At 38.2% G+C, this 25,415-nt stretch overlaps 1 protein-coding gene across 4 annotated transcripts in view; it reads right to left on the bottom strand.

Annotated features, from left to right (window-relative positions):
* The window catches only part of CDH18 (cadherin 18), a 227,731-nt gene that overhangs the window by 111,909 nt on the left and 90,407 nt on the right, over positions 1-25,415 (bottom strand). For all 4 annotated transcript variants that reach the window (XM_026048532.1, XM_026048535.1, XM_026048533.1 and 1 more), the window contains one exon: positions 4,926-5,220. In XM_026048532.1, coding sequence (XP_025904317.1) covers positions 4,926-5,220 — 295 coding nt within the window. The remainder of the gene's footprint in view (positions 1-4,925; positions 5,221-25,415) is intronic.

The following is a 25,415-nucleotide window of genomic DNA, read 5'->3' as shown; positions in this document are numbered from 1 at the left end:
GAAAGAACACTTGGAGACATTAATTTAACCTCAACACCTCCCCACCAGCACTCATTGAGGGCAATGAAACTCATGACATGCTTCACCCTTCCACACCACTGCAGCACCCTACAGGACGTGTCCATGGTGGCCTTCTGCCCAGCTCTGGTCTGATTTGCTTTGCCCAGAGAAAGGGCAGGTTGTGAAGGATGCACATGAGATCATTCAGACAGGGCATCACTTTTTTTGCTGTTGAGCTACTTGTAGAAGTTAATGAAGAGTTTAGCTGAAAAAGTATATGGTGCAGCTACCTCACTATTTGCAATGTTAATGGCTCTAAAGAAAATAATCTGAGAGAAAAAAAAAATCAGCACCTAGTTTCCTGGAGACCTCCAAATAGATATGAACATCAGACCCAGAGGCATAGCCTCCACACTTCCTTCACTAACCTCCTGTGAAGGTGCCTATCAAAGAAAAGTCAAAATTTTGCTACGAAAGACTTTTGACACTCCAGTTAGGCAATAAAAAAAAGATTTTTTTCTCCCAAGTGGAGGCTCTACTTCTTCAGAGCTCAACTATCATTCCACATGATTTCCCTCTACAGTTTAGAGATTTCATATTGGGAATTCTGTTTTCTTAGCTAATACTTTATACAAAACTGTAAAATACGTTTATACACTCAGAACATCACTCAAGTTTTGTTTTTTTTTAAAACAAAAAATACAAAAATTCATTTGGGAAATCAAACTATACTTCTATTTCATTATATTATGTATATATTTTCAAGTATGTTTGCAATAAAAAGTTTGCAAAGCTAAATATCAATGAAAAGCTAAAGGGGAAGACTTCAATCTGTCTCTCTGAAGACGAATTTTTAATGTTTAATGAGGCAGTTTAATAAAATGGGTCTTCTGAGAATGTGCATCCGTATGCATGACTTGCCGTCATTTGCCGCACTGTTAAAATCTCAAATGGATCGATGTTGAACAAAAAGTATAAGATGTAAAAGTAAGGTGAAGATTAACGAACTCTGGGAGTTCCTAACTGAACTGATTCTTTAAGTAGTATTAAAACAATAACAGTCAAGAAAACAAGTTTTAATTTCATTCTACGTTAGAAAACCACAATTTCACCAGTAAATAATACTGGAGTTGAATGGCTGCAGAACTGATCCAACTGTCATCACAAAAAAATCTTAATATTATTGTTACCTCTTTCTAACAAAAGATCAAGGCCAGACAACACAAGAGGGTAAGTAAGCACCTGCCATGCACATCACATACATGAATACAAGAATAATGTGCTCTAGATGACATAAAAAAATGGTTACTCCTCATATCCTGTCAAGAAGTCCAGTCAGAGCATTAATTTACAAAATTGGATTTTCTGGGAAACACATTTCTCATGCATGATCTTAGTGCTAGAAAACTCAATATGTAATAATTCATTCAAAGCTATGCTCATTTTGCAGCTATCTAGAAATGAGCAGATATGGAAGGCTTTTTTGATTGAATATGTTTCCATTTCCTCTTCTGTTTAGAGAATGATGACTCTTTCATAAACCTTAAAATAGAACATGTTGTAGCTCTCACAAGACTGAGTATTTTTTACATAGCAGAAGAAAACATTTCAGATATAAACCTTGGTTCTTGAGCCAACTTGTAGGTAAAAAGCACAATGAAGTCAAGGCATGGCTGCTCTCTTTCAGTGATTTCGATGCAATACATAAAGCATAAATACCATGTTCATTTCATGCCACAGTGAACAGTGATCTAATATTTGACAAATATTTTAATAAAACTGAACTGTACTTTCTTGTCAGTGAATAAAGAGAAATAGCCTGACTAGCCCTGACGTTATTTAGAAACAGATGAAGAAAAAAACTGAGAGAGGTTCAACTTGGGGAAAAAATGCAGTTATTTTCCTGACAAGAAAGACAGGAAACTGCTGCTGAAAATAAACAGCCTAACTGAGAGCAAAAATAACACCTGCCATTCAGGATGAATTCTGCTACAGAGGGCCAGGAACACCAAATGTTCTTTACATTCCTATGTAAAACAGTGAAAGAAAAGAAAACCATTGTAGTGAAGCATCTTTAGGCATTGATGAACTGAAGGCAAGAAGATCAATTATGGATAGACTACACAACCAAATGCCAAAAAATGTATTTCCTGCAGAACCAATAAAAATGGCATAAGGATTTGATAGAAGGGATGCAGCCTATGAAAGGACTAGTAGAATTAGTCTTCCTGAGAACGTTAACACTGAACTGCTTTCAGTATGCATCAAACACAAAATCAATAAATGATAAAGATCAAAACTTTGCAATGAAATAATGCATGCCTACAGAAGATTGACTGGATGGTAGGATATCAAAATTAAGTTTTATTCACACCATGGGAAAGCTTTGTGGAATAGATATTTTAATGATCTTCCTGAGGTATAGACAATAAAAGATTTCATTTATAAAACATACGCATTAATGCTTTATCTTATTAAAACTTGCTTGGTTTAACGTAAATCGCTCTGCTGCATAAGTCAATGCGGCATTCCAGAATAATTCAGTATTTGGGAAAATGGTAATATCTGTAAGGTTGTTTTACAATAATTATATATAGTACTATTATAAAATTATGACTAATATCTGTAAAATGATGTCACACTCTGAGAGGAAATGAAAAAAAAGAAAACTTCTACAAACAAAATGAAAAAGAAAAATAATTATATTAGCTGCTCTTGACATTGAGGATAACATTGACTTCCTTTCTGCTGTCTTTCCTCCAATGTAGATAATAAAAAGCTTCCACAAAGAGGGTAGAAAATAATCAATTAATTATAATTTCTTCTGTAAAGACAAAGGAAACTGAAGAAAGAGGAAGGATGACCGAGTTGTGCATTTTTCGGAGAGAGTCGATAAAGGAAACGAATTTCACATCAAGACAGTCTTTGATGTAACTAGAGACAACTGAGATAAGAGTCAACTTAGATGCTATTGAAATGAACCATAACTTTGTAACAATAAATCTTAGCGCTATAGTGAGGAATCAAAGTCAATTTAAGAAGTTTCCTGCAGGCCCACAACACACTTACTGGTAGCTCCATTCCCCCACAGAAGTGCTTCCCACAAAGGCACACTCTTCTGGTATCATGACTTTCACAGAAATCCTGCCTTGCAACCTCTAGAAGTCTCTCGTGGAAATGATATTTCATCATGCTATGCTCAGAATTTCAAAATGAGTTTCTACAGTAAAAACTTGTTATATGTAGTGGTATCGCTGTTTGGATGCCATGGAAACCTTCATATTTATAAATTAGGCAAGTAAATGATGAGACTGGTGAAGAACTCACTGATTTGGAGAGCAACAAACTAGCTAACAAAATCTGCAAACAGTTTTGAGGAATGAAAGGCTTTAGTTAACAATCCAAAAATTTTTTAGATACTGACCAAATAAGAATGATTAATAAAAATCATTCATCTGGTCAAGACTCACAAGAAGAAATTAGTACAATTTAATATTTTTAATGAGGGAAGAGGGGAAAATAAAGATTACAAGGGAGGATGAGATAAAGATTCCAAGTTAGAGAGGAAAAAAATTCTCTTGGAACAAGAAAGATCATATAAACAAAGCTGAAGGCTAATACGGGAACAATGACCTATGAACAAAGAAGAGAGATAGAAATGAAGTGAGATAACAGGAAGATGTTTTACCCTTCATGCATGCCCACTTCAAGAGTGCAGATAAAAAGAAAAAAGGCTTCAATTTCTTCATTTCTGGGAAGAGCTGTCTGAAACAGCACACTGGGAGAGGGTTTTGGAAAACAGGAGAGACCTGGAGGAGGAAGGGCCAAGAATTAGCTATGAAAATAGATAGAATGATGTATGAGTGTAAGACAGGATGCAGACATATAGAAATTTTCCCAAATATCATACACAGGAGACGTATCTAGATGAAAGTTGAGGACCTATATGTCAAGGAAGTGGGGAATTGCCAGTGAGAGAAAGAATGAAGAGGAGGATTTACTTAATATCCTGTTAAGAAATGATAATTGTTAAGTCTGAGAGTCTGTTTACAATCTGACTCTTCATGGTAGGTAGCAAAGAATATTTACTCTCTATTTCATTCTATCTCCATACAAGAGTAAGTCCACCTAGGTCAATGAAGAAGCCACTAATCTAGAGTCTGTTTCCAAAGTCCCATAGATCTAAATCCCTGACTGAAGAATAAGATTTAATATGTTTTGATCTTCTCAAGATCGAAATAATAACAACACATGTGCATATATTTCATACGCTGTATTTCCTGTGTATACATGAGAAAAAAAAAATGTAAGTTCAGAACGTACTGGTATTACCATACAGATTTCTATAGTAGAGATGGTTGTTTTGGTCTCTTTGGTCTCAACCATTTCTCTGCACACTGTGAAATTGAACTGATTCCATAAACAGTTTAGAGCGAAACTTCTCTTATTACACAGCTTTGTATATCAGCTCAGCACATGAATGCCAGGTGATGACAACCTCGATTCAACATCTTGGTATCACAAAAGACACATTAAATGCAGACTCCAGTTTAAAATGAGCTATGCATGCTCCAAAAATTGTGCAAGGTAACCTCTCATCCAAAAGAATGCTAACAAAATAACATATTTCACTTTCAAATTTGGAACAAAACATTTCTGCTACTTTCTGGTCTACGCATATGAATCAACATTACCAGTCAAAATGAACAATGATAGCAAACCATCACCATTTAGACTGTGTGTGTACTGTTTTACTAATATAAATGTCCCTAGTAACATAAAAGGTTGCAATTGATGCCTTCTTATCATCTCTTCCATTATCTTTTATATCTAATCAGTGGTACAATAATATGTCACAGCTTCGTCAAACGGAGGCAATTTCACTTGTACAAAGATTACTGAAGAGAATAATTTGTTTTCCTTACCCATTTCAGACATCTCTGGCACAGTGACGATGTATGGTCCATCTGTGAATTTGGGGGCATTGTCGTTGATGTCCTGCACCTTGATAATGAACTCGGATTCAGGCTCGAGTGGCTTGTTTGTCCGCCTGTCAATAGCTTGGGCATGAAGCACATAGTGCGTCTTCTGCTCTCGATCCAGGCTTTTAGTCGAATGGATGTCGCCCGTCGTGTCATCAATAATGAATATAGTCCCTGCACCTTCTCCAGTAAGGATGTATTTCACCGATCCATCACCTTTGTCGGAATTGGAGTGTAGCTGCAGAATATACACACAGAAAATGACATAAAATGGCATATTACGTTCCATAACAAGTTACTGCACATAAGATAATAGAAACCATAACATTACTATTATGTAATATATTAGTTGTTAAGCTTTACACCTTCCGCCATGCTTGTGTGCTGGCAAAGCAACCATTTTGCTTTGGATCATTTCTACCCAAATATAGCTCATTTTTTAACTGAAATTTCAGGGATTCTATGTCCAGCGTAGGAAACTTTTCTAAATCAATAGTATTTTAACAACTTGATCTAATTTTTGTTAGGTATTAATACTTAGTTATCTTAGTGTGCTAATTGACTGAAACTCTGCCTTGAGTCCTAAAAATCCAAACAGTCATGCTGAAAATAAAGTCTGCACTGATTGTATTTCAGTGCCATCACTTATCCTGTCTTCTATAGTCCCAAAGCCAGTGTCCTTCATGGCAAGAGGAAACTGTGCAATGTGGGAGTGCCTGTCCAGGAGTACTCCACACCTCTATATTAAACCTCTATATAAAACAGTCATTTTCCCTGCTTTTTGTTATCAGAAAGTCACCTAATTTGCTTGCATTTTAATTATGTATATGGAAATAATGGCATTTTGCTGATACTTCTTCCATCTTAACTTTCTAATATCCACTTTGTGCTATACAATGTATGTAAGCATATCATATAATTTCTTGACTAGAACAATGCTTTTAATTTATTGAAAACAGGTATCTGGAAAAGTCGCTAAGTACTCTTGTGTATTGACAGCTAATACTAGACAACTATCTTCCCAGTCACTGCACTTGAACAGTGACTGAAATGAACACAGGTTCCTCTAGGAGGGGGGCATGCCCTTTTTCTGCCTACATTTGAGAGACTTTATTTTTTAATTTAGAATCACTTTGAGAAGAACAGAACGTGTTTACTGACGTAAACAATGAGAGGGGAAAAAAAAGTGATAATATTGAAATGAACAGCCCCAGCTATTGTGCAACTACATTCTGGTGTTAAATCAGAAGGAAACATTCTGCCATTTGTTTAAGTACACATTCTCTCTTATCACACCGTCCTGAATTCCTCTCAGTATCTGTTATATGACACTACTAAATTTCCAAACATAATCTTAATAAAGCATGAACACAATGACAATTACTATTCTTAATTAATGCAAAATTTTTCAATCCTTAAGTTTACAAATTAGGTGCTACAGAATAAAATAACACTTCTGAATGAAGCACAAACTTCAGTGCTCTTTTTTCCGTGTAAATCAGAAGATAAAGAGCTCCTGTTATTTTCTCAGTCTCCTCCTCCTACCTTTTTGGGGAAGTTCTTTGTCTTGCATTTAAGATGGACTGCCTTGCTACTCATAAAAGGAAGAGACATATAGGGCTTGGGGATACCACTAACAAACAAACAAGGCATTCACTCTGAAATGCTAGACACCTAAACTTCCCATGTGCGTAAAGCCGAAATGTTCTCTGGAGTGAATATCTCCAGAAGTGAATATCTCTGGTCAGAAAGGCTAACTATAATTCATGAAAAACTAGTTAGCTTGGCTGGTGAAGCACTAGTGAACTCAGGTAAGACCTATCACAACTGAGAAAAAAAATAAGAAACAGAAGAAACTCCACTCTCATTTTCCTCTTTTAATTCTGCCTGCATGTATGTAGGTGCTCATTTAGGTAAACAACATACGCTGCACAAAAAACGTGTATTTATAATAGAAATACATAAGTAAGGCCTTGGTTATGTTAGCAAGTGAGAAAACAGCATAAAGAACTGCTGTAGAATTTAAGGAGTACAGATTCTTCCAAAACATCAGCTTAGATACTCCTATCATACTGCAGAAGGCCTGCATGATATATATGGAAAATTAACAGCATTATTGTTGTTGTGCTGAAACAAATAATTGTACTTTCAATCAGTGAAAAAACAGCAGATATTGAATCAGACAGCTTTTACGTCTAATAGCTAATAAAAATAATAAACACAATGCGATGCTCCACTGATTGCACAGTCAACAAATTAGACTCTACTCCTTTTAAGTGTTATGCTAACAATGTTAATAAACTGATCCACAAAAAATAATGTGTGCAAGAATATTATTAAAATATAATTATGTAAGTACTAATAAAAGTTGAATTCTTTTTGATTTACAAGTGACTTTCACAGAACAGTTTTGTAAGGGAAAAATTGTAAGTAAAATTCTTTCATTTACGCCTTTTAATTTCTAATGTTGAACTCTAACATGAGATGACTTCATATAATATTTCTATTGGATAACTAAGGTGCTTTCATTTGCAAGTAGGTTTATATTTCTTCTTTATTCTGTAAAGAAAAAAAAAGAACACTTTTCTTCTTTAATGCTTGCCTCTCAGTACAAAATGGCTCAAGTAGAAGAATACCAAGCCTTCCCTCAAAAGCTGTTTGCAGCATGTGCTGTACTGAAGGAGAGCTCTTAGCTCCTGGTTAAAACAAATCGGTGCCAGTCAGATTAACAAGAGGTTGATATCTCTGGGCATGGCAGGATCTCCATTCCCTGCACACTGTGAAATTACCTCCACCATAGGTGGCTTATTCCACAAATTACTCTGCAACTGGAGTAAATGTGGTCCATTATTTAGGGTACAAATACATGCTTGAGGGGGCTTCTGCGGTTATGTCTATACTGCCTAACAAAAGACTAAGCAAACTCTAGAGGGACCTGACAGAGAGCAGGACACCCCCCTGCACAGCAGACTCTTACACTCTTATATACTCTTTCATTCACTCTTTCAAACATAACCTGTACGATCTTGGGGAAGTCATTTTAACCTAGATCTTTATAAAATATATGAGCTTTTAGTTTCAATGAGAAGACACTCCTCCACCAATGCCTTCTGCAAGAATATGTACACATTACAGAATATTTATATGTTGTTGCAAAGCAAATAAATGAGTAAAAAGTCATGTTATTTCTTCTCTTGTTATGCCAATTTAAGTCAGAAAACTGGAATGCTGCAGTGGTCTCTTAATTTAAAAATATAAACACATTGCTAATTACTCATAACACTGAAATGAGTAATGAGTGTTGAAATACAAGAAAATATGGTGAAAATATTGAAAAAATGCCAAATATCAGAATATAGCTCTCTGATTTCTGTATTTGAGGTTTAACTATGAATGTGAAAAAGTGACTGAAAAATCCTTCAACTGGCTTTAGTTGCTAGGGTAGTGCAGCTCACCGGATGATTATACACAGACCTGCAACAACATTTGCCAACTTACCCAGAGTCTAATGCAGTGTAAAGTCACCACTAACCACATGGAATGGTTGAGGTTGGAAGGGATCTCTAGAGATCATCTAGTCCAACCCCCCTGCTCCAGCAGAGACACCCAGAGCACGGGGCACAGGGCGGCATCCAGGCAGGTTTGGAAGATCTCCAGAGAAGGAGACTCCACAACCTCCCTGGGCAGCCTGTGCCAGGGCTCTGTCACCCTCACAGGAAAGAAGTTCTTCCTCACATGGAGATGGAACTGCCTGTGTTGCAGTTTGCACCCACTGCCCCTTGTCCTGTCACTGGCCACCACCGAGAAGAGCTTGGTCCCTTCCTTCCTACAATCTCCCTTCATGGACTTATACATGTTAATCAGATCCCCTCTCAGTCTTCTCTTCCCCAGGCTAAACAGGCCCAACTCCCTCAGTCTCTCCTCATACGAGAGATATTCCAGTCCCTTAATCATCTTGCTCTGCACTGGACCCACTCCAGAGGCTCCATATCCCTCTTGTCCTGGGGAGCCCAGGATGTACATCTTAAGTATAAGAGCCCTTATGTACATCTTCAGTCTCTCAACTTCTCCTATGTACTTTCAGTAAGTATGGACTCCCAAATCTCCTGTGAAAATGCATTTTCTATTCTATTTGACGGACTGACTTTCAAAAATGTTACTTACTACTGGTTATACTTGTAACATAAAACATATGCTAAATATTCTGAAATTGTCCTCCACTAGAGGAAGCCAGGAAGGACTTAATTTTCATTCCCCAGGCATTACTCCTGTCTATATTTCTCTGAATTTGTAACTGTTTAGGGAAGGAAGAAACTAAAAATATTATGTGAAGAGCATATCTGGAATGTCACCTTTATCAACCCAGCAGGTTTCATTTCTTGACATATTTAATAACAGTTTGGCTTCAGGATGATTTATGATGGTTCTTCAATCTTTAACTAGCTGTTATCAGCAGTGTATGACTGATTTAGAAGAATAACAAGCAAGGTGTCCTTGTTTTCCTTAGACTTACATATTTTTCATCCATTAGTCCAATTACATGCTTAATTTTCTTTTAATATCCCTGCAGAGACTACGGAAGAGCTAAACTTTCCAAGGGCATAATTTCAAAAGGTATAATTTAAACTTTTCAGTTAATGGGTTTTTTAATATATGTTTACATTATTTTTAATACTTACTGGTCCTTAAATACATGTAATTCAGAACAGCAGCATATTAATCACTGTAGAACAAACACATCTGTAATTATCCGCTCGCCACCCAGTCAATACGGTATCGCTTGTTAGTGACAGCAAAGCCATCATCAGCAAAGGTGCAACAGCAAAACAAAGTCGTCAGGTGGCTACTGCTTTAACTGCAGATCTTGTTTCTGGCCCTTAATCCGCAGACTTTTTTTTTACTTTTTTTTTTTTTTTTTTTTACTAATGCTGACTATAGCACACATTTCGACACTTGAAAATATATCCATAACAAAAGCCCAGCAAATCTCCACCATTAAGCAGAAACTGTTGGAGATAAAGAACTGGGGATCATTGGGAAAGAAGCACAGCAATGACCAATATAAAAATAACCTCAAACCAACCCCGAAAGTGAGGAAGTCTGAAGAGGAACAAACCAGCACCGTCCTGCTGACAGTTTGGGATGCTCCCAGTGACCATCGCTCCCCTGTGTTTGCCTAACAAAATCTGGCAATGTCCAGGAAAACACACATGCCTAGAGAAGTGCTGCGGTTATAATACATACCTTCTGACCACGTATGAGCACTTTAACTAGAAGAAGGTTCTGCCAGAGAGACTCACAGAGAGACATTTGCAGGCAAGAAAGTAACGGTGAAACCCAGGGACACTGGGATTAAATTTCTGAGTCACTACTTTGCTTCCAACCATATCCTTAACTCAGGCACATACACGTTCTTCAACATACACCCTCACTCCTCACATTGCTCAGGGCCCAATCTCTGTCTTCTGCCACCCTCATTTAAAACCGTCCTGCAATACTTTATTTTTCAGGTTTGCAGGTGGACAGACACAAGGAATCTGCACAAGGAATCTGCTAGTTATTTCTCCTATATTTTCATTCACTGCCTATTGTTTTTTAATCCTCTTCCGCCTAGTCTGCCTAAACTTCATCTCTTAGTCTTGGTTTCTTTTCCTCTACATCTATCCTCTATCTGAACTAGCTTTCAATTCTGTTTTTTTGTTGAAATAGACTGTCACTTTCACACTCTGGGTCATCTTTTTTGGGGGGCACCTTAGGCCTTTGCAAAGATACTCTGCAAGATTGACACATACAACTTAGAAGTATTAAAACAGTCATTATATCCCTTGGCTAAAAGATAGCTGGGATTTAATAAGATAATAGGTTAAGTATAAGTACACCCGGCCCTGAGAAGACACACGGAGCAGCAGGTATCACTCAGGAGAAATAAAGATCAACCTCTGCCGACTTTCTGGAATGACTCCTTGATGTTGATCAGTGCCCCAAGCAGCTTAACACAGGTATGGAAGAAGCCACGTAGAATAATAAGGAAGAAAGCTTGCAGCTCCTATTTGCCACTGCAACATCCCATTACAGGTCCCTTCCTTACCAAGGGAGTGCAGATACCTACAGGGAACCTGGATCCAGAGGGACGTGGCTGCTTTTTTCCTTCTCGGCTTTCCTGCATTAAGGGAAGCACGGCTGTGGAGACCCCCGGCCCTCCTGTCTGAGCTGGCACAGCTGCCAGCTGAGACTTGTAGGGCTGTGATGCCCATAAAAGCTCCTGCGCATTTAGCTGTGGGTGCAGTGGGGGGAAAGGAGTCCAGCTGGCTGCAAAGAGCTCACCGATGAAGACATTGCTGAGTGAAGGGAAGAGTCACAAGATACATTTAACTGCTCTAGGACCATTACATAACAACAAATATGTCACAGAGTATTATATATATGAGTAATTAACCTGTTAGGAAAAGTGCTTATATTTCAAAACAACAAAAAAAGATATTTTGTTGTAGTTTTATTTCAACACACATCAATTTTTTTAGCACAAAAAGGCATACATGCTCACAATTGCTGGCTTCCATCATCACACAGGGAACTCAGCTTGAATCTCTTCTCCTTTTTTTCCTACATATACTTCACCTTGATGTTCAGAGGTCTTTGCCGCCAATTTATTCTAAAACAAAAGCTACTATTTTTACTTTTTCTGTCTTTCTCTTCTCATCAAACAAACTGATTTGGAGAATTCTTCCCTTGTCTAGCTCCCCAAGTTTTTGGTAATACAGACAATGTGTGGCCTTCCTTTCTCAAGATATAATTCACCATAACAAAACATAAAATGAGTCAGTGAATATAGACTGATTTACTCATCAACTAAATTCTATGCAGCCATTATGAAAAAAAAAGTATTTGCAAATTGTCATATGCTTAAAATACACTTTACTGCATAATTCAGGCAGGTATTCAATTTAACATGAAACAGCATTTAAAATGGTAATGCCATCTCTTCTTTGAATAAACTATTCTAAGATATAAAGATATAAGATAGAAAGAAAATATTTCATAATACTAATTGCTAGGCTTTATTTGCAATGTACTGAGGTTAATTTCTGTTTTCCTCAGTTTCTACCTGCAGCAAGGTGACACAGTAAAGAGCAAGAAGTAACAGACCTATTCAGTTCCTCAGGACTTAAATATTATCGTAAACAGGTTAATCTTTCTAGCGTCAGATAGTTTTGCAATGAAATATCATATGCAGTAACTAAATTGTATTTTAGCTAATGCGCATTTTTCTGTCCCTATATCAAATGCTAGAAACAAATACTATGAGACTGAAATGTGCAGTGGGGACCAGTAAGAGAAGTAAAATTAACATTGAAGAGCCAATAAAGAAAAAAAGAAAAAAGAAAGAAACCCTTAAAACTTTTCAGAATATTCTATAGCAGTTACAGCACTTGTAGCAGAACAAGAACAGCAAGGAGAGTTCTGTAAGAATCAACTGATTCAATGGATTGAATGGTTGATTTTGTTATTCTCTATTTCCTCCAGTTTCAGCTACTATATATTTTCCGCTCCCACCTCACAGAATCACAGAATCCTTAAGGCAGGAAGGGGCCTCTAGAGACCATCTAGTCCAACCCCCTGTTCCAGCAGGGACACCCAGAGCACGTGGCACAGGGCGGCATCCAGGCGGGTTTGGAAGATCTCCAGAGAAGGAGACTCCACAACCTCCCTGGGCAGCCTGTGCCAGGGCTCTGGCACCCTCACAGGGAAGAAGTTTCTCCTCACCTGGAGATGGAACTGCCTGTGTTTCAACTTATACCCATTGCCCCTTGTCCTGTCACTGGTTCCCGCCAAGAAAAGTTTGGTTCCTTCCTCCCTACATTCCCCCTTCATGCATTTATCCATATTAATCATATCCCCTCTCAGCCTTCTCGTCTCTTCTTCAGACTAAACCGGTTCAACTCAGTCTCTCCTCGTACGAGGGATGCTCCAGTTCCTTAATCATCTGTGTTGCTCTCCGCTAGACTCTCCAGCAGCTCCATATCCCTCTTGTACTGGGGAGCCCAGAACTGGACGCAGTACTCCAGATGTGGCCTCCCCAGGGCTGAGTAGAGGGGGATGATCACTTCCCTCGACCTGCTGGAGACGCTCTTCTTAATGCACCCCAGGATCCCATTGGCCTTCTTGGCCACCAGGGCACACTGCTGCCTCATGGTCAGATTGTCGTCCACCATGACACCCAGGTCTCCCTCTGCGGGGCTGCTCTCCGGTCAGGCTCCCCAGCCTGTACCGGTTATTCCTCCCCAAGTGCAGGACACTGCGCTTGCCCTGGCTGTCCTTCCCCAGGGGCTTAGCCGGAGAGGCACCATAAAATCCAACCAGCGCCAAGCAGCCCACACATCCAACCGTGAGCACTGCCCACCATGCTCCCAAACAGCATAAGCCATGGGCTGGTGACAAGAGAGAGGAAAAATCATTAAAAAAGAGCGTGCATATAACATTTACTTAACTGTTGCTACCCAAGATGATGTACTTCATGCTCGGTGAAAAACGCTGTAAGTGCACATATGTATGAAGAATTGATGTTAGAATTGCATCTTCTCTCTAACAAGAACACCAATCATGCTGACTTCCTTTGATGTTTATGCAGACACCGTATGTAATGCTGCAATACTTTGGCAGAAGTAAAAAACACACATAATACACAATTCTGAGTGAAACATGCTGTAAAATCAGTCTAGCTGATGCCACTGAAACATTCCCTGTGCCCATGCATGCTCAGATTCGCTGCAGACTTTGGTCTGAGCTATACAATATGTTTTAATGAAATATACTGCTCCGGGCAATGTCACACCTTCTGATGGAATTCTCAGAGGGAATCATTAGCCCCGGAGATAGCTGTTTTATCCATAGCAGTGCCCACAAATTGAGAAGAGCCTATTCCACACCCACGTCAAACGGAGGAAGAAAACACGGAATTGCAATTGCCCCAATCTGGTGAATGGGTTTTCTCAGATAGAAAAAAAATAATTGGATCACAATCAGCCAGGAAGAACAGAGTTGAAACAGCATTAGCTTCGCCGGATAACACTCCAGCACACAAACATCTGCACCTGCAAGATGTGCTCATTTGAAGCCCAGGCCTTGGCTGCTGCTTTTGGGGAGCCTGCGTGATGGCAAAAGGATGCAGGCGTGCACGCTTCCACCTCTGGAATAGCTTTGGGCTCACAGAAGGAGGGCTCAGGTGGGTGACAAGAAACACAGAAAATGGAATCCTAAAACAACACAATAAATGCTTTTGTACAAAACTGTTCTTGTTTTTGAGGAATGGTATATAATTTAGGAAAAAATGATTCTGAAATTGTATTTTTGGTGGAGTGTATGCCTAAAGCAATATATAAGAAAATACTCTAGTGATGCTGAGGTTTCCATCTGAACTCTCTTCGCAGCAGTAGATTTTCATTTCAGACGCTGTTTACTTGGGTGAAAGACATGACAGGCACACAAACTATTCGTTTTCCAAGAAAGCAGCTTCAAAGGTTTCACAGAGCTAGACAAGCCTCTCGTTTGCAGAACACACTGAGATCCAAATCTTCTGCATGTCATAACTATACATTTTTGCAGGTCCCAGGGTTAAATATCTACAATTTATTAAACTATTACTTTCAAACAGATTTGAAATTCATTTGACCTTCTAAGTTGGTATATTTTTGGAAAGAAAAAAAAGATAGAAAACAAACCAAGTGTTGCTCCACAGCAAGGATGGTTGTTTCAGACTGTGAACGCACTGTGTTTTAGAGCATGGAGTGGCCAATTGCAATGATATCTGTTGATGCAGAACGTCCACCAGATATTAATGTAAGTGGTTATCTCTGTACTACTATATTGTTTTTATTCTTAGCTATGCAAAGAAAGCTATACTATGATCTTAGAACACAGCTTTTATGTTTTAGATCTTAAGTCTCTTTGTGTGTAGGAGAATTTTAATTCTGTTTCAGAGACAACTAATCTGAGGTCCACAGGAATTATCAAATTTACAAGAAAAAAAATTAAATACTCTACTGTATTCAACCAAGTAAATCTCTCAGCTCCCCAAGATATAGACCACATTTCTACTTTTTTTTTGGTTCGCCAAAAAAATGGCTTTAATGAGTATGAACAATTAATGCCCATGCCTGGGTCTATCCTATTCTTGGAGCATATGCCTTTTTTTTTTCCCTTCTGATTTTATATGTCACTAAGCAGCGTATAAAACTATTTGAGTGAACTCTAGACATCAGTAAAATTGATTGGTTTCCAGTCTTCAGTATCTCCTCAAAATCACTGTCTTCAACAACTTAATTTAAAATAAGCAACAGGGGTAATAATTTAGATTCATGGATCCTTGCAGAAGGCCAGTTCATTTGAGTAGGGATCCAACTGCCCCGATGACTCCCCGTTACTAAAAGAAGGCCAGGCTATATAACATCATTAGGGAGAGAAGCATATTGCTGGGTTTCAATTTCAGTGCACCAGTGCTATAACCAAAATACTCTGGCATTTAATGGTTAGTCTCTGGGGATGCACAAAGTGCATCCTCTGCTCTCACTGAAACAAATGTGCTATTTCTACCTACCTACTCTAGTAGGAGTTACTCGTGCATCTATAGGGGCAGAAGCACACAGAGTAAGAGGGGTTTGGTTTATGGTACTAGTCTCTGGCACAGTACCATAGTACTAGAAGCCTTGGGAGCTTCTGGTTGACTTAGATAACTGAAGCACTGCTGCGTTTGTAGGTGCCTTGCTGTTGAGTTGCACATGAAATCAACAGAACCGTAAAACTTGGGGGACAGGACTTGGTCACAGAAGCATCAAACCTCAAAGATAAGGAAAGTAGTCTTGGAAATGGGGCCAGGAACACTACTGTAACTTCCATTATGTGGAGAAGTAAAACTAGCTTTTGTAGGACAGTGTTGGCTAGAAGCACTGAAAATGCCAAAGCCAGAAAAAATGACTAGTGCATATACTCGGAGAACAAAAACTGATGCTATAGAGTTTGGAACCTTAAATAAAAACCTTTACTGAAAAACACTGCACATTTGTGACAACTGTGGAATAAAAATGGAGTTTCTGTTTCTACAGATGCTCACGACCTTCATTCCTGGAACTTTTTCAAGTCAAGCTACTGAAATATGGTGGTCAAGCTACCACTGCTCACTGCAGGTCTTTTTTAGAGTAGAACTCAGCTTTTCCTCTTCCAGCTGCACAGCTCTGGGCTAAAACAACAACAAAAAAAGATATCCAGTGTCATGGGGTTTTCCAAAGGAAAAAATACGTACTCTCTTACTGAACAGGAATGACAAAATTAAAACTATGACAGGATTTTCAAAATATAAAAGAACTGAAAGTTCTCCAAAGCTCTGACCACTGAATTTCTTATTGAGTTCTATAGCCATGCGGTAACTCCTGATAATATTTATAGCGGTGACTGAAATGGCTGTCTGGAGCAGGAAGCTGTGAATGGGACAGAAATCAACCTCTTACAGAAAATACCTTTTACTTATTTGTTTGAGAGTGTTCCATTGAATAATGTTTATATCGTGGAAGATGTTAAGGCAGCATGTTCATTTCTAAGCTTTGGAAAAACAGCTCTGTCGTGAACCCATGTGATACTCTAAATTACTTTTTCCAAAGCATACAAATATTATTTTATGATTTTATGAACACAGAAAAAAAGTGTGATTTTCTGATGTAGCATTTTTGAGCTATGCAAAATTAACACTGGAAAAAATTAGTTTAGGATCTCACTCAATTACAGAGTTTCATTGGAAAAAATATTATGCAGAGAAGTTCAAGGAGAGTTATTTAATTTAGCAGCCTTCTCTTATCCCACCTTCTGAAAAAATCTCTTAGTTGTTTCTGGTTTTGATGTCTTTGAGGCACCAATTTGCTGCACAATTTATGTGAATGTGGAAGGAAAACACATCAGTGACTGCCCAGTGACTCCTATTTCAGGTGAGAAAGGATGTTTCATTCTGAAGGAAAGGAAAGGAATACACTGCCACACATTACCAAGAACTGCAGAAAACATTTTTTCAAAAGATTTTCACCTTCATATTTCTGCAAGCTTCTTAACTCATGTTAATACACTCTTCCAGGTCAAATAAATATGTATTTTCACTATTGTTTTACTTTTCAATTTTCTAAGAGTATGTATTTTTGTATATATTGGAATTAGGTATGACAATAAGATCAGAATACTGATTTGTGGGAGCACTGATTCACTATCTCTACAGTATTTAATATTTAAAGGTATGTCTTGGTTTTGCATCTGTCATGATATTTTATCCTTTTCTTGTGCCTCACAACCTGTGTTCTGGTTGTGTAAAAATTATATATGTAAAAGAAATCCACTTCTGTATAAAGTTTGCATTGCATTTCTCACGAGCAATCACTCAATTATCTCTTTAAAAAATACATATATCTTTGGCTTCCTATCACTGCTTCTTTCTATAATGTGATATTCTTCTTTGCTATAATCAAAGTACGCTGCATAGCACAGGAACAGAGCTATATTATCATAGCAAGCAATTGTTTCTACAAATGTATTTGTAAGGTCACTAGTGCCTGAAAATGTGATGGTGAGAGCACATGCCTGATGCATGACTGTTGGACCTCCCTGTTGGATACGCCAGAGGAACGTCAGTGCTCACAAGGGAACATAATCGCTAGTTCCTTCCCAGACTTAAGTCATATAAAGGACTGTAACAAAAAGGTGACAAAGTGGTGATGACTGTAGTAGTGATGACCACAGTTCTACAAGTACGTATAAAAAGAGAAGGAGGGAAAAATATCAATAGCTGTGAACAGGAATGTAAACAAGTACACTTAAACTATTAGTATAGTTTTTAAGACCTGGCATAAAGCTTTCTGGATCTCAAAAGGATGTAAATTGGGTGATTTCAAGGTATTATGTATGAAAATAGGCAAAATAATAACACATGCATTGTATAGTTTCCTGAGCTCGGGGCAATTTCTTATTAATCACTGATTCCTAGCAAAGGGCATTGCTTTTGCAAAGAGGCAAGAGAGGCTCCTCTTACTCTCGTATTCTTTCTGGAGCCACCCTGACCCCACCTGCCATCTGCACTGCCACCACTACAAGCTTTGATCTCAGGACAGAATGCAACTCTTAGCATTTAGATTTGTTTCAGTTTCAAATCTAAATAATTTGCTCCAAACTTGTTCTGAGCAAGTCAAACAAAATCTCTTAGAAAAATTTACTAGTTGATCTGCTGTCACAGTTCCTGTCTTACTAGAACTATCTGGAGTTAACAACTTTCCTAGGCGGGTATTGTGCAACCTGCAACCTTGTGCTGCCTTTTGCACCAGAAAATATGACTGCAGTTTCTTTTCAAGTACATTTACAGTGACAGCCACTGTTCCCCATTACCTCTGACAACATACATTCTAGTAATGAGGAAAAGTAATGATGCTAGACTTTTGCAATAGCAACCTCCAGTTTCCCTGCAAGCCATGTTTAGATTCCAAATATGCTTAGTTTTTCCTGTGTGAATGTATCATTCATTAAACATCTATTTCTAAAACTCATTGTGTTTCTCTCGACTGTAATGGAACGTATTAGAAAAGTCTATATGTATGAATTTGATAACCACTGCTGAAATTGTCATGTGAAGTATGTATGTATGTCTATCATTTGATATATTTCTGCTGTATAATTTTTGTACATTAAAAATTTACCAAACAGTCAGAAATATGGAAGTATTTATATCATGTAGCTTTAAACATATGGATCTTTTTAAAAAATGGAAATCTGAAATCTTTTCCTCAAAGTTCTGCATTTATCAGTTCTTTGTTTTCCAATATAAAGTCACATGTCCAGTGACTTGACATTCGAACATGTTAGCACCAGTCTGCCAGTTTCCTGTATCCCAATCACAGCTTTTTCTTCAGTAAAATTAAATATAATTCCAATTGAAAGAGCAACTTTCTTCCAGAGTCACCCTTTTACAGCCTGTAACAGCAACAAGTATTTCAGCAAATCCAGCCAGATCCTCACCGACCTGCTTGAGCAACTTTGCATATTTAACATGGAATTTACCTTCCTCACTAGGCACTGTCCTATATCCATCATCATCGTTCCAGTGGGGCACGCTAATGTTCTCTTTCTGTATATTTAAGGAATCCCAGATGTGCTGTTCCATTCACTGCCTTCACTTATTAAATATCTGTTAAAATTTGACCTTTCTCCAGGAGTAAGTTGCCAAGTACATGTAAGACCAGAAACAAGCTGTTCCCACGTTGAGGCAGTACCTTCTCTCCCTGGCGTGGATTACATATCTGCTGACATATCAATACAAATGCCATTTATCATCTACATTTCAGTGATTTTTCTTCCCAGAGACTCTCTGACACATTCTCTTCTCTCAAAAAAATGTTCAGGTGGAGTAAAATTGCAATCCCTAATGGCACTAGCTGCCGAGAAACTGCAAGGCACAAATTCAATTTTAAACAGAAGGTGCAAAATAATAGGGATATTAATATAAAAATGCTTCATTTCAGAAAGCAGTTAAAATAACCATTAAGATAATTTCTAGATATTATACAAGCATGTATTGATATGGAATACCTATCGGCTATTCTCAACGTCCTTTTAATTCACTAACACAGTTCCATCGTAATTTTTTCTTTACATTAAAGGAACCCAGAAGTACGGTCCCATATGGCCTAGTAGAAAAGCTGAAGGCCTGATTCTGACCTCCCAATATTTTCTAATCTCTCAGTATTTCCAGATACTCTGGAAATGTTCTCAGAAACAAAACAACCCCAAACCCAAACAAACATAAGTCAAAATTCTTCTTCACTCAGAACTGAGGCTGATGTGAAATCCTCAAACTAAACCACAGTTATCACTTCATGTGTTTCAGCATTCCCTAAACATATCCAAAGGCTCTGTGGAAAGGCGGCACACTCATTTTCAGTTTAAAACAAACAAAAAAATCAGTGCTCACATTTATTTCCTTGAAGACAGATGCACTCCCATCTACATGATGTACCAAAACCACAATCTTGATCAAATTGATAAAAACAGCTTAGAAATAAAATATTTTAGAACACAGAACTCCTTTTTTTTTTTCTTTCATATAGGGAAGAGCCACAAATTGCACAGTTCTACATAGAAAGTTGAAAGCTTCCTTCAGCCAGCTTAAAATGCGATATAATGAACAGCTTTATGAAAGGAGGACAAGGACATTCAGCACAGCATTTGTTTGCATGCTCTTCATGTCTTCCCTAGAAGTGCTTTCAATATCATGTTGATATTCGGGAAATTAGCATTTGAAGGAAATAATTGCTTATGAAATTCTCAAAAGGCTCAAGGATATGCGAAGCCTTGTAAAAGCAGAATTTACGATAAAAATCAAGAAAACGGTTTCACAGCCACAGTCCATTGTGATTAGTACCTTTAATTACAGATTAATTCCATTTGTTTCATACTGTAGTAATGTTCTGGCACTACCTTTGCCCACGTAATTTCACTGCCTTTACAATATACATATATGCTGTAGTTCATGAGTTCAGATTTTTGTTTTCCAATCTAATTTAAAAAGACTATTTTAAAATTTTATTTTGATTTTAAAAGGTGCCCTTGGACAAAAGGAAAGCCATACTCCTTGATAATAAATCAGATATCTTCTACTGAATATGAATTTTCCATATCTGCCTTGACAGGCAGTATATCCGAATACATCCAAGAAAGATTTTCAGCTAGCTTTTAATGAACTTTGCTAGAGCTGAACTTTCACTTCTGGTCACATATTTACTAACCAAGATAAGATTTTTACCAAAGTAGCCTGATCATAAGAAGTATTTTTCTTACCCCTACTCTGTATATCCCTCTTAACATCTGTGCCAATATTGTCCAACTCTCAGTAGCAGAGAATGGAAAAAATCTATTTGCTTTGTGGCTAAAAAATGTGGACTTACAGAGACTGAAAAAAAACAAACAACAAACAACAAAGAAAAAAACAGAGAAAAAAAGAAGGAATCAATGAAGAAATGAGATGATGCAGAAGATGGTGCTTACCTCAGGAACTGAAGAAAAGTTTATCTATAGTGGTAATTGTTTATCTTTCATTAGCTACCATTTGAAATAAAACACTTCTCATCCACATATCCACTGTACATCATCCAAATATGCACTACCTATTATCTGCAAGTGAAGGATGAAAATGCCTGCACATGAGGTTTGGTGGTTTCCATCAAACTTGAACTTCGGATTACGGATGTATTGCTCATCTGGCTCTGCTTTAAGGCTGCATTTCATAACTTCATAAGGAAGTCATTACTGCTACATAACTTTTAAGTGCATTCATACACTACCACTTAATACATTCATAAGTTGAAAAATGACATTATATTTTGTTATGTCTCCTAAAATTCACTGAAAAAATATTCATTTAACTATGGTGATTTCTAACTGGATAAGAAAAACAAACCAAAACCAGAAACAAAGCAATATCAGAACAAACTCAGTTTAAGTATACATCTATGTATACTGCATCCAACTTTACCTTTTTTTTTTTTTCCTGCTAGAATGCAGGGAATGTGGAATAGCTGAATAGCAACATTTCCAGTCTTTCAGGGACTCATCAGCAAAAAGTCACAGTCTTTTTTTCTGCATAAAGTCTACACCAGGTGCATTATTATCACAGAACCACAGAATCACAGAATATTTAAGGTTGGAAGGAACCTCTAGAGATCATCTAGTCCAACCCTCCCGCTCAAGCAGGCACACCTACAGCATGTGGCACAGGGCGGCATCCAGACGGGTTTTGAAGACCTCCAGAGAAGGAGACTCCACAGCCTCCCTGGGCAGCCTGTGCCAGGGCTTTGCCACCCTAACAGGAAAGAAGTTCCTCCTCACATGGAGATGGAACTGCCTGTGTTTCAGCTCATGGCCATTACCCCTTGCCCTATCGCTGGCCACCAATAAGAAGAGCTTGTCCCCTTCTTCCCTGCATGGGAACAGCAGGACATGTTAATCAGATCCCCCCTCAGCCTTCTCTTCTCCAGGCTAAACAGACCCAGCTCACTCAGTCTCTCCTCATACGAGAGATGTTCCAGTCCCTTAATCATCTTAGTTGCTCTTCGCTGGACCCTCTCCAGAAGCTCCACATCCCTCCTATACTGGGGAGCCCAGAACTGCCCCCAATACTCCAGGTGCGGCCTCACCAGAGCTGAGTAGAGGGGCAGAATCCCCTCCCTTGACCTGCTGGCAACACTGCTCCTGATGCAGGCCAGGATCCCATTGTCCTTCTTGGCCACGAGGGCACACTGCTGCCTCATGGTTAACTTAGTGTCCACCAGGACTCCCAGGTACCTCTCTCTGGAGCGTTCAAGCTCATCCACAATTACAAAGACCACAGTTCTTCTCAGAGTTACTGACTATTTGAATTTACTGCTTCATAGAGGTTCTATGGATACCAGGTAAAGAGCTGCTGGAGCTAACATGGGTGTTTTTGTGAGACTTCAACAGATTACAATAAAAATATGTAAGATATGGTAATGTATACACAGGCTTGCAATATGTAAGACAGCAGATTTTTTCCTTTAAACTGCTGCATGATATTCAGGCTTCATTCAGTCTGAACCACAGCCTCAAGGAAGTTAGGAATTAATGCTGGAAAAAAACAAGGTGAAGTGCAGCTATCAGCAAGGCCCTGAGCAAGGGGCCCTGCTTTCACTGGAAATGCAGACCCTCCAAAGGGTGCCCTGCAAAGGTCCCCTGCAGTCTACATTACTCTATGGTTCTGCAGAAACTCCGAGTCTCTTCCGAGTTCCTCGGGACAAGAAGAAGATTTCTAGCAGCTGAGGCATGTGAAAGGAGTAAACGAATAGAAGCTGTTTAATGGAGGGCTATTATTACAAGTACTCAAGGCTTAGAAGTTAGAAGCAAAGAAGATAGTCGTGTGTTCACCATTCTTTACTGAATACAAGACACTGGTTTAGAACACCGGGACAATTACCTCAAGCAATGGGGGAAAAACCCCAAATTCTTTCTCGTTACAAAGGCAATTAAGCACAGGAACAAATTATCTAATATGCCAGGTTGGTATAATCACTCCATGAAGCTTCTTGCAGCCTTGAAGGACAACTGAACTCTGAGGCATCCTACAGATTGTCTCTGTCACAATTAACCAAGCACCAGCTGATCCAGAAGCACAACAAGGCTCCCACAGGACACATGTCCATTTCTAGATTTTGCTGCACCATCTAAGCATAACTTAAATGAGACAGATTAGACAACTACTTCTCAGGAGAAAGTCAGAGCTGGTCCCACACTGTGCTATGGGTACGTAGAGTATGATCTCCTGAGGTTTATTCTTGAGTTATGGTTCTTTGACCTTTTAAAAAAACATTTTAGCTATTTCATCTATAAATCACTTCCTTCTAATCTGTGCTCTTGGTTTGATTAAGGATAGGTAAAGTAGTTCAACAGTATTAATAAATCACACCCTACTTACATGCAAACTAAGTACTTAGAAATCTTGAAAAGATCTTTTTTAGGGAATCACTATGCTCACTGTATGCCAACAGCACTTGATTTATCTCATAGGCAGGAGTGCTGAAAAATTACAGTTTTTTTCTTGAGCCAAAGGAAATCCACCAAAACAATCCAAACATCTTGCAATGTCTGCAATTCAAGGCTTTTCTAGCTCAGATCTGTTAAGAAGGTGTAAGGTTTAACAAATAACCAAATTCTTCCATTTAATTATTTTTAAATGCCTACTTAGACCTATATTTAGGATTAATCCCCATAAGAATCTGTGTGTGATCACATCCTAATGCTTTGCTATTCAGAGTATTTATCATGTGTTAATTTTTCATCTTAGAAATATACAGACATAACAATGCACGTCTTGTTGAAATATCCTGCACACATAACTACATGCACAACCAAAGTTCATTAAAAGATGATTAAGAATTTCTTTCATTTTGAAAGTACAAACAACAATTTTTATTGAGGAGAGTCAAATATGTAGGAAAGAGAAGGGAAGAGAAGGGGAAGGCAAGTTTTAAATTTATGGGCATACATACAGATTTGTCACAAGTGCCATTTTATCTCTTGCCCCTCCATTTCAAAAGAGTAGTAAGACTTCCCTAAGTGCTTGGAAATTCTCCCTTTTTAGATGGCGTCCCTCTTTGCTCACTTCTAAGCTGAGCAGAACAAAAGCTGCTTCGTTCCCACTTCTAGCTATCGAGGAGAAGGGAACAACGTCAATGCTCTCAGGCAACAGTACTTTGATGAGCACCTTGACTTCACATCACATCTTTTAAAAACAATGTCGCTTTTTAAAAAAGAGTACTTCACTGTGTGAAGAGTTTCTGACAGTTCAGAAAATTCTCCTTCATTCTCCACAGATGTGGTGAGATCTTCCGTGTAATTCAGCTGAGAGGCTGGTCTGTGAAATTCAGACTGTCATCACATCAGGGTGGTTTGCTGCAACTCAACATAACCACATAAAACTCATTAATTTGTTAGTATGTTAGGATATATTGTTAGTTATCACATGAGAGGTTAAACCTACTGTCTGTAGGTGGCAGATCTCCTACACTTGAACTTTTTAATGTATAGGTTTCTCTCTGAGCCCTGTCTTCACACACAAGCAAAGAAAAGCAAAGAAACGGCAGAGCCCTCCTTTTACACTAAATAATTATACACTAATTAAAGGCTTCAGTGGAGTGATGAACATCTTGGAGAAGAAAACAATGCTGTCATTATAGTGCCTGGACTTATGGTCTTCAGCTGCTTTAGAAGAGACAATGGTAGTAAATCTGTATCTGAGTTCAAGGCCATTTGTGTGCTGTGATACCTGAGAAGATTGACCAGCAGTGCCTGTGTACTTGGGGCTATGCTTTGCAGTCGAGGATCTGGAAAGATGTAATTCAATGAACTGAAGTTGAGATAAGACACTTACAAAAAGTCACACATTCAGAGGAATAAGCTTCAGAATCAAAGGACTACTGTTTTATGATAAACCATCTTCACGTTTAGCATCTTTGTTGGAATGGGAAGAACACGCTTGGCATGTTGCCTACAAGAGCTCAGTTTACTTTCCAATGTCCCAGTTCTCCTCTTCTCTCTGATAAAACTAAGCTTCAGAAAGAGGCTGTGAATGTGAATTAACTAATAGCTCTCAAAAATCTAACCTGGAGGCAACATTAACCAACATAATTTTCATTTTTCTATTTTGCTTTTTTGCTTTCCATTAGCAGTTCATGCAGTTACTACACGAAGTAAGTAGACCTGAAATAAACATTATCTTCTTATTTACTGCACTTCAGAATTGAAAGAAAAGGAAAAAGAAAAGGAAAAAGAAAAGGAAAAAGAAAAGGAAAAAGAAAAGGAAAAAGAAAAGGAAAAAGAAAAGGAAAAAGAAAAAGAAAAGGAAAA

The sequence above is a fragment of the Nothoprocta perdicaria genome, unplaced genomic scaffold (assembly GCF_003342845.1).
Source record: "Nothoprocta perdicaria isolate Ctin4 unplaced genomic scaffold, notPer1 scaffold_55, whole genome shotgun sequence".
Classification (NCBI taxonomy): Eukaryota; Metazoa; Chordata; class Aves; order Tinamiformes; family Tinamidae; genus Nothoprocta; species Nothoprocta perdicaria.
This window is presented reverse-complemented; position numbering and strand designations above follow the sequence as displayed.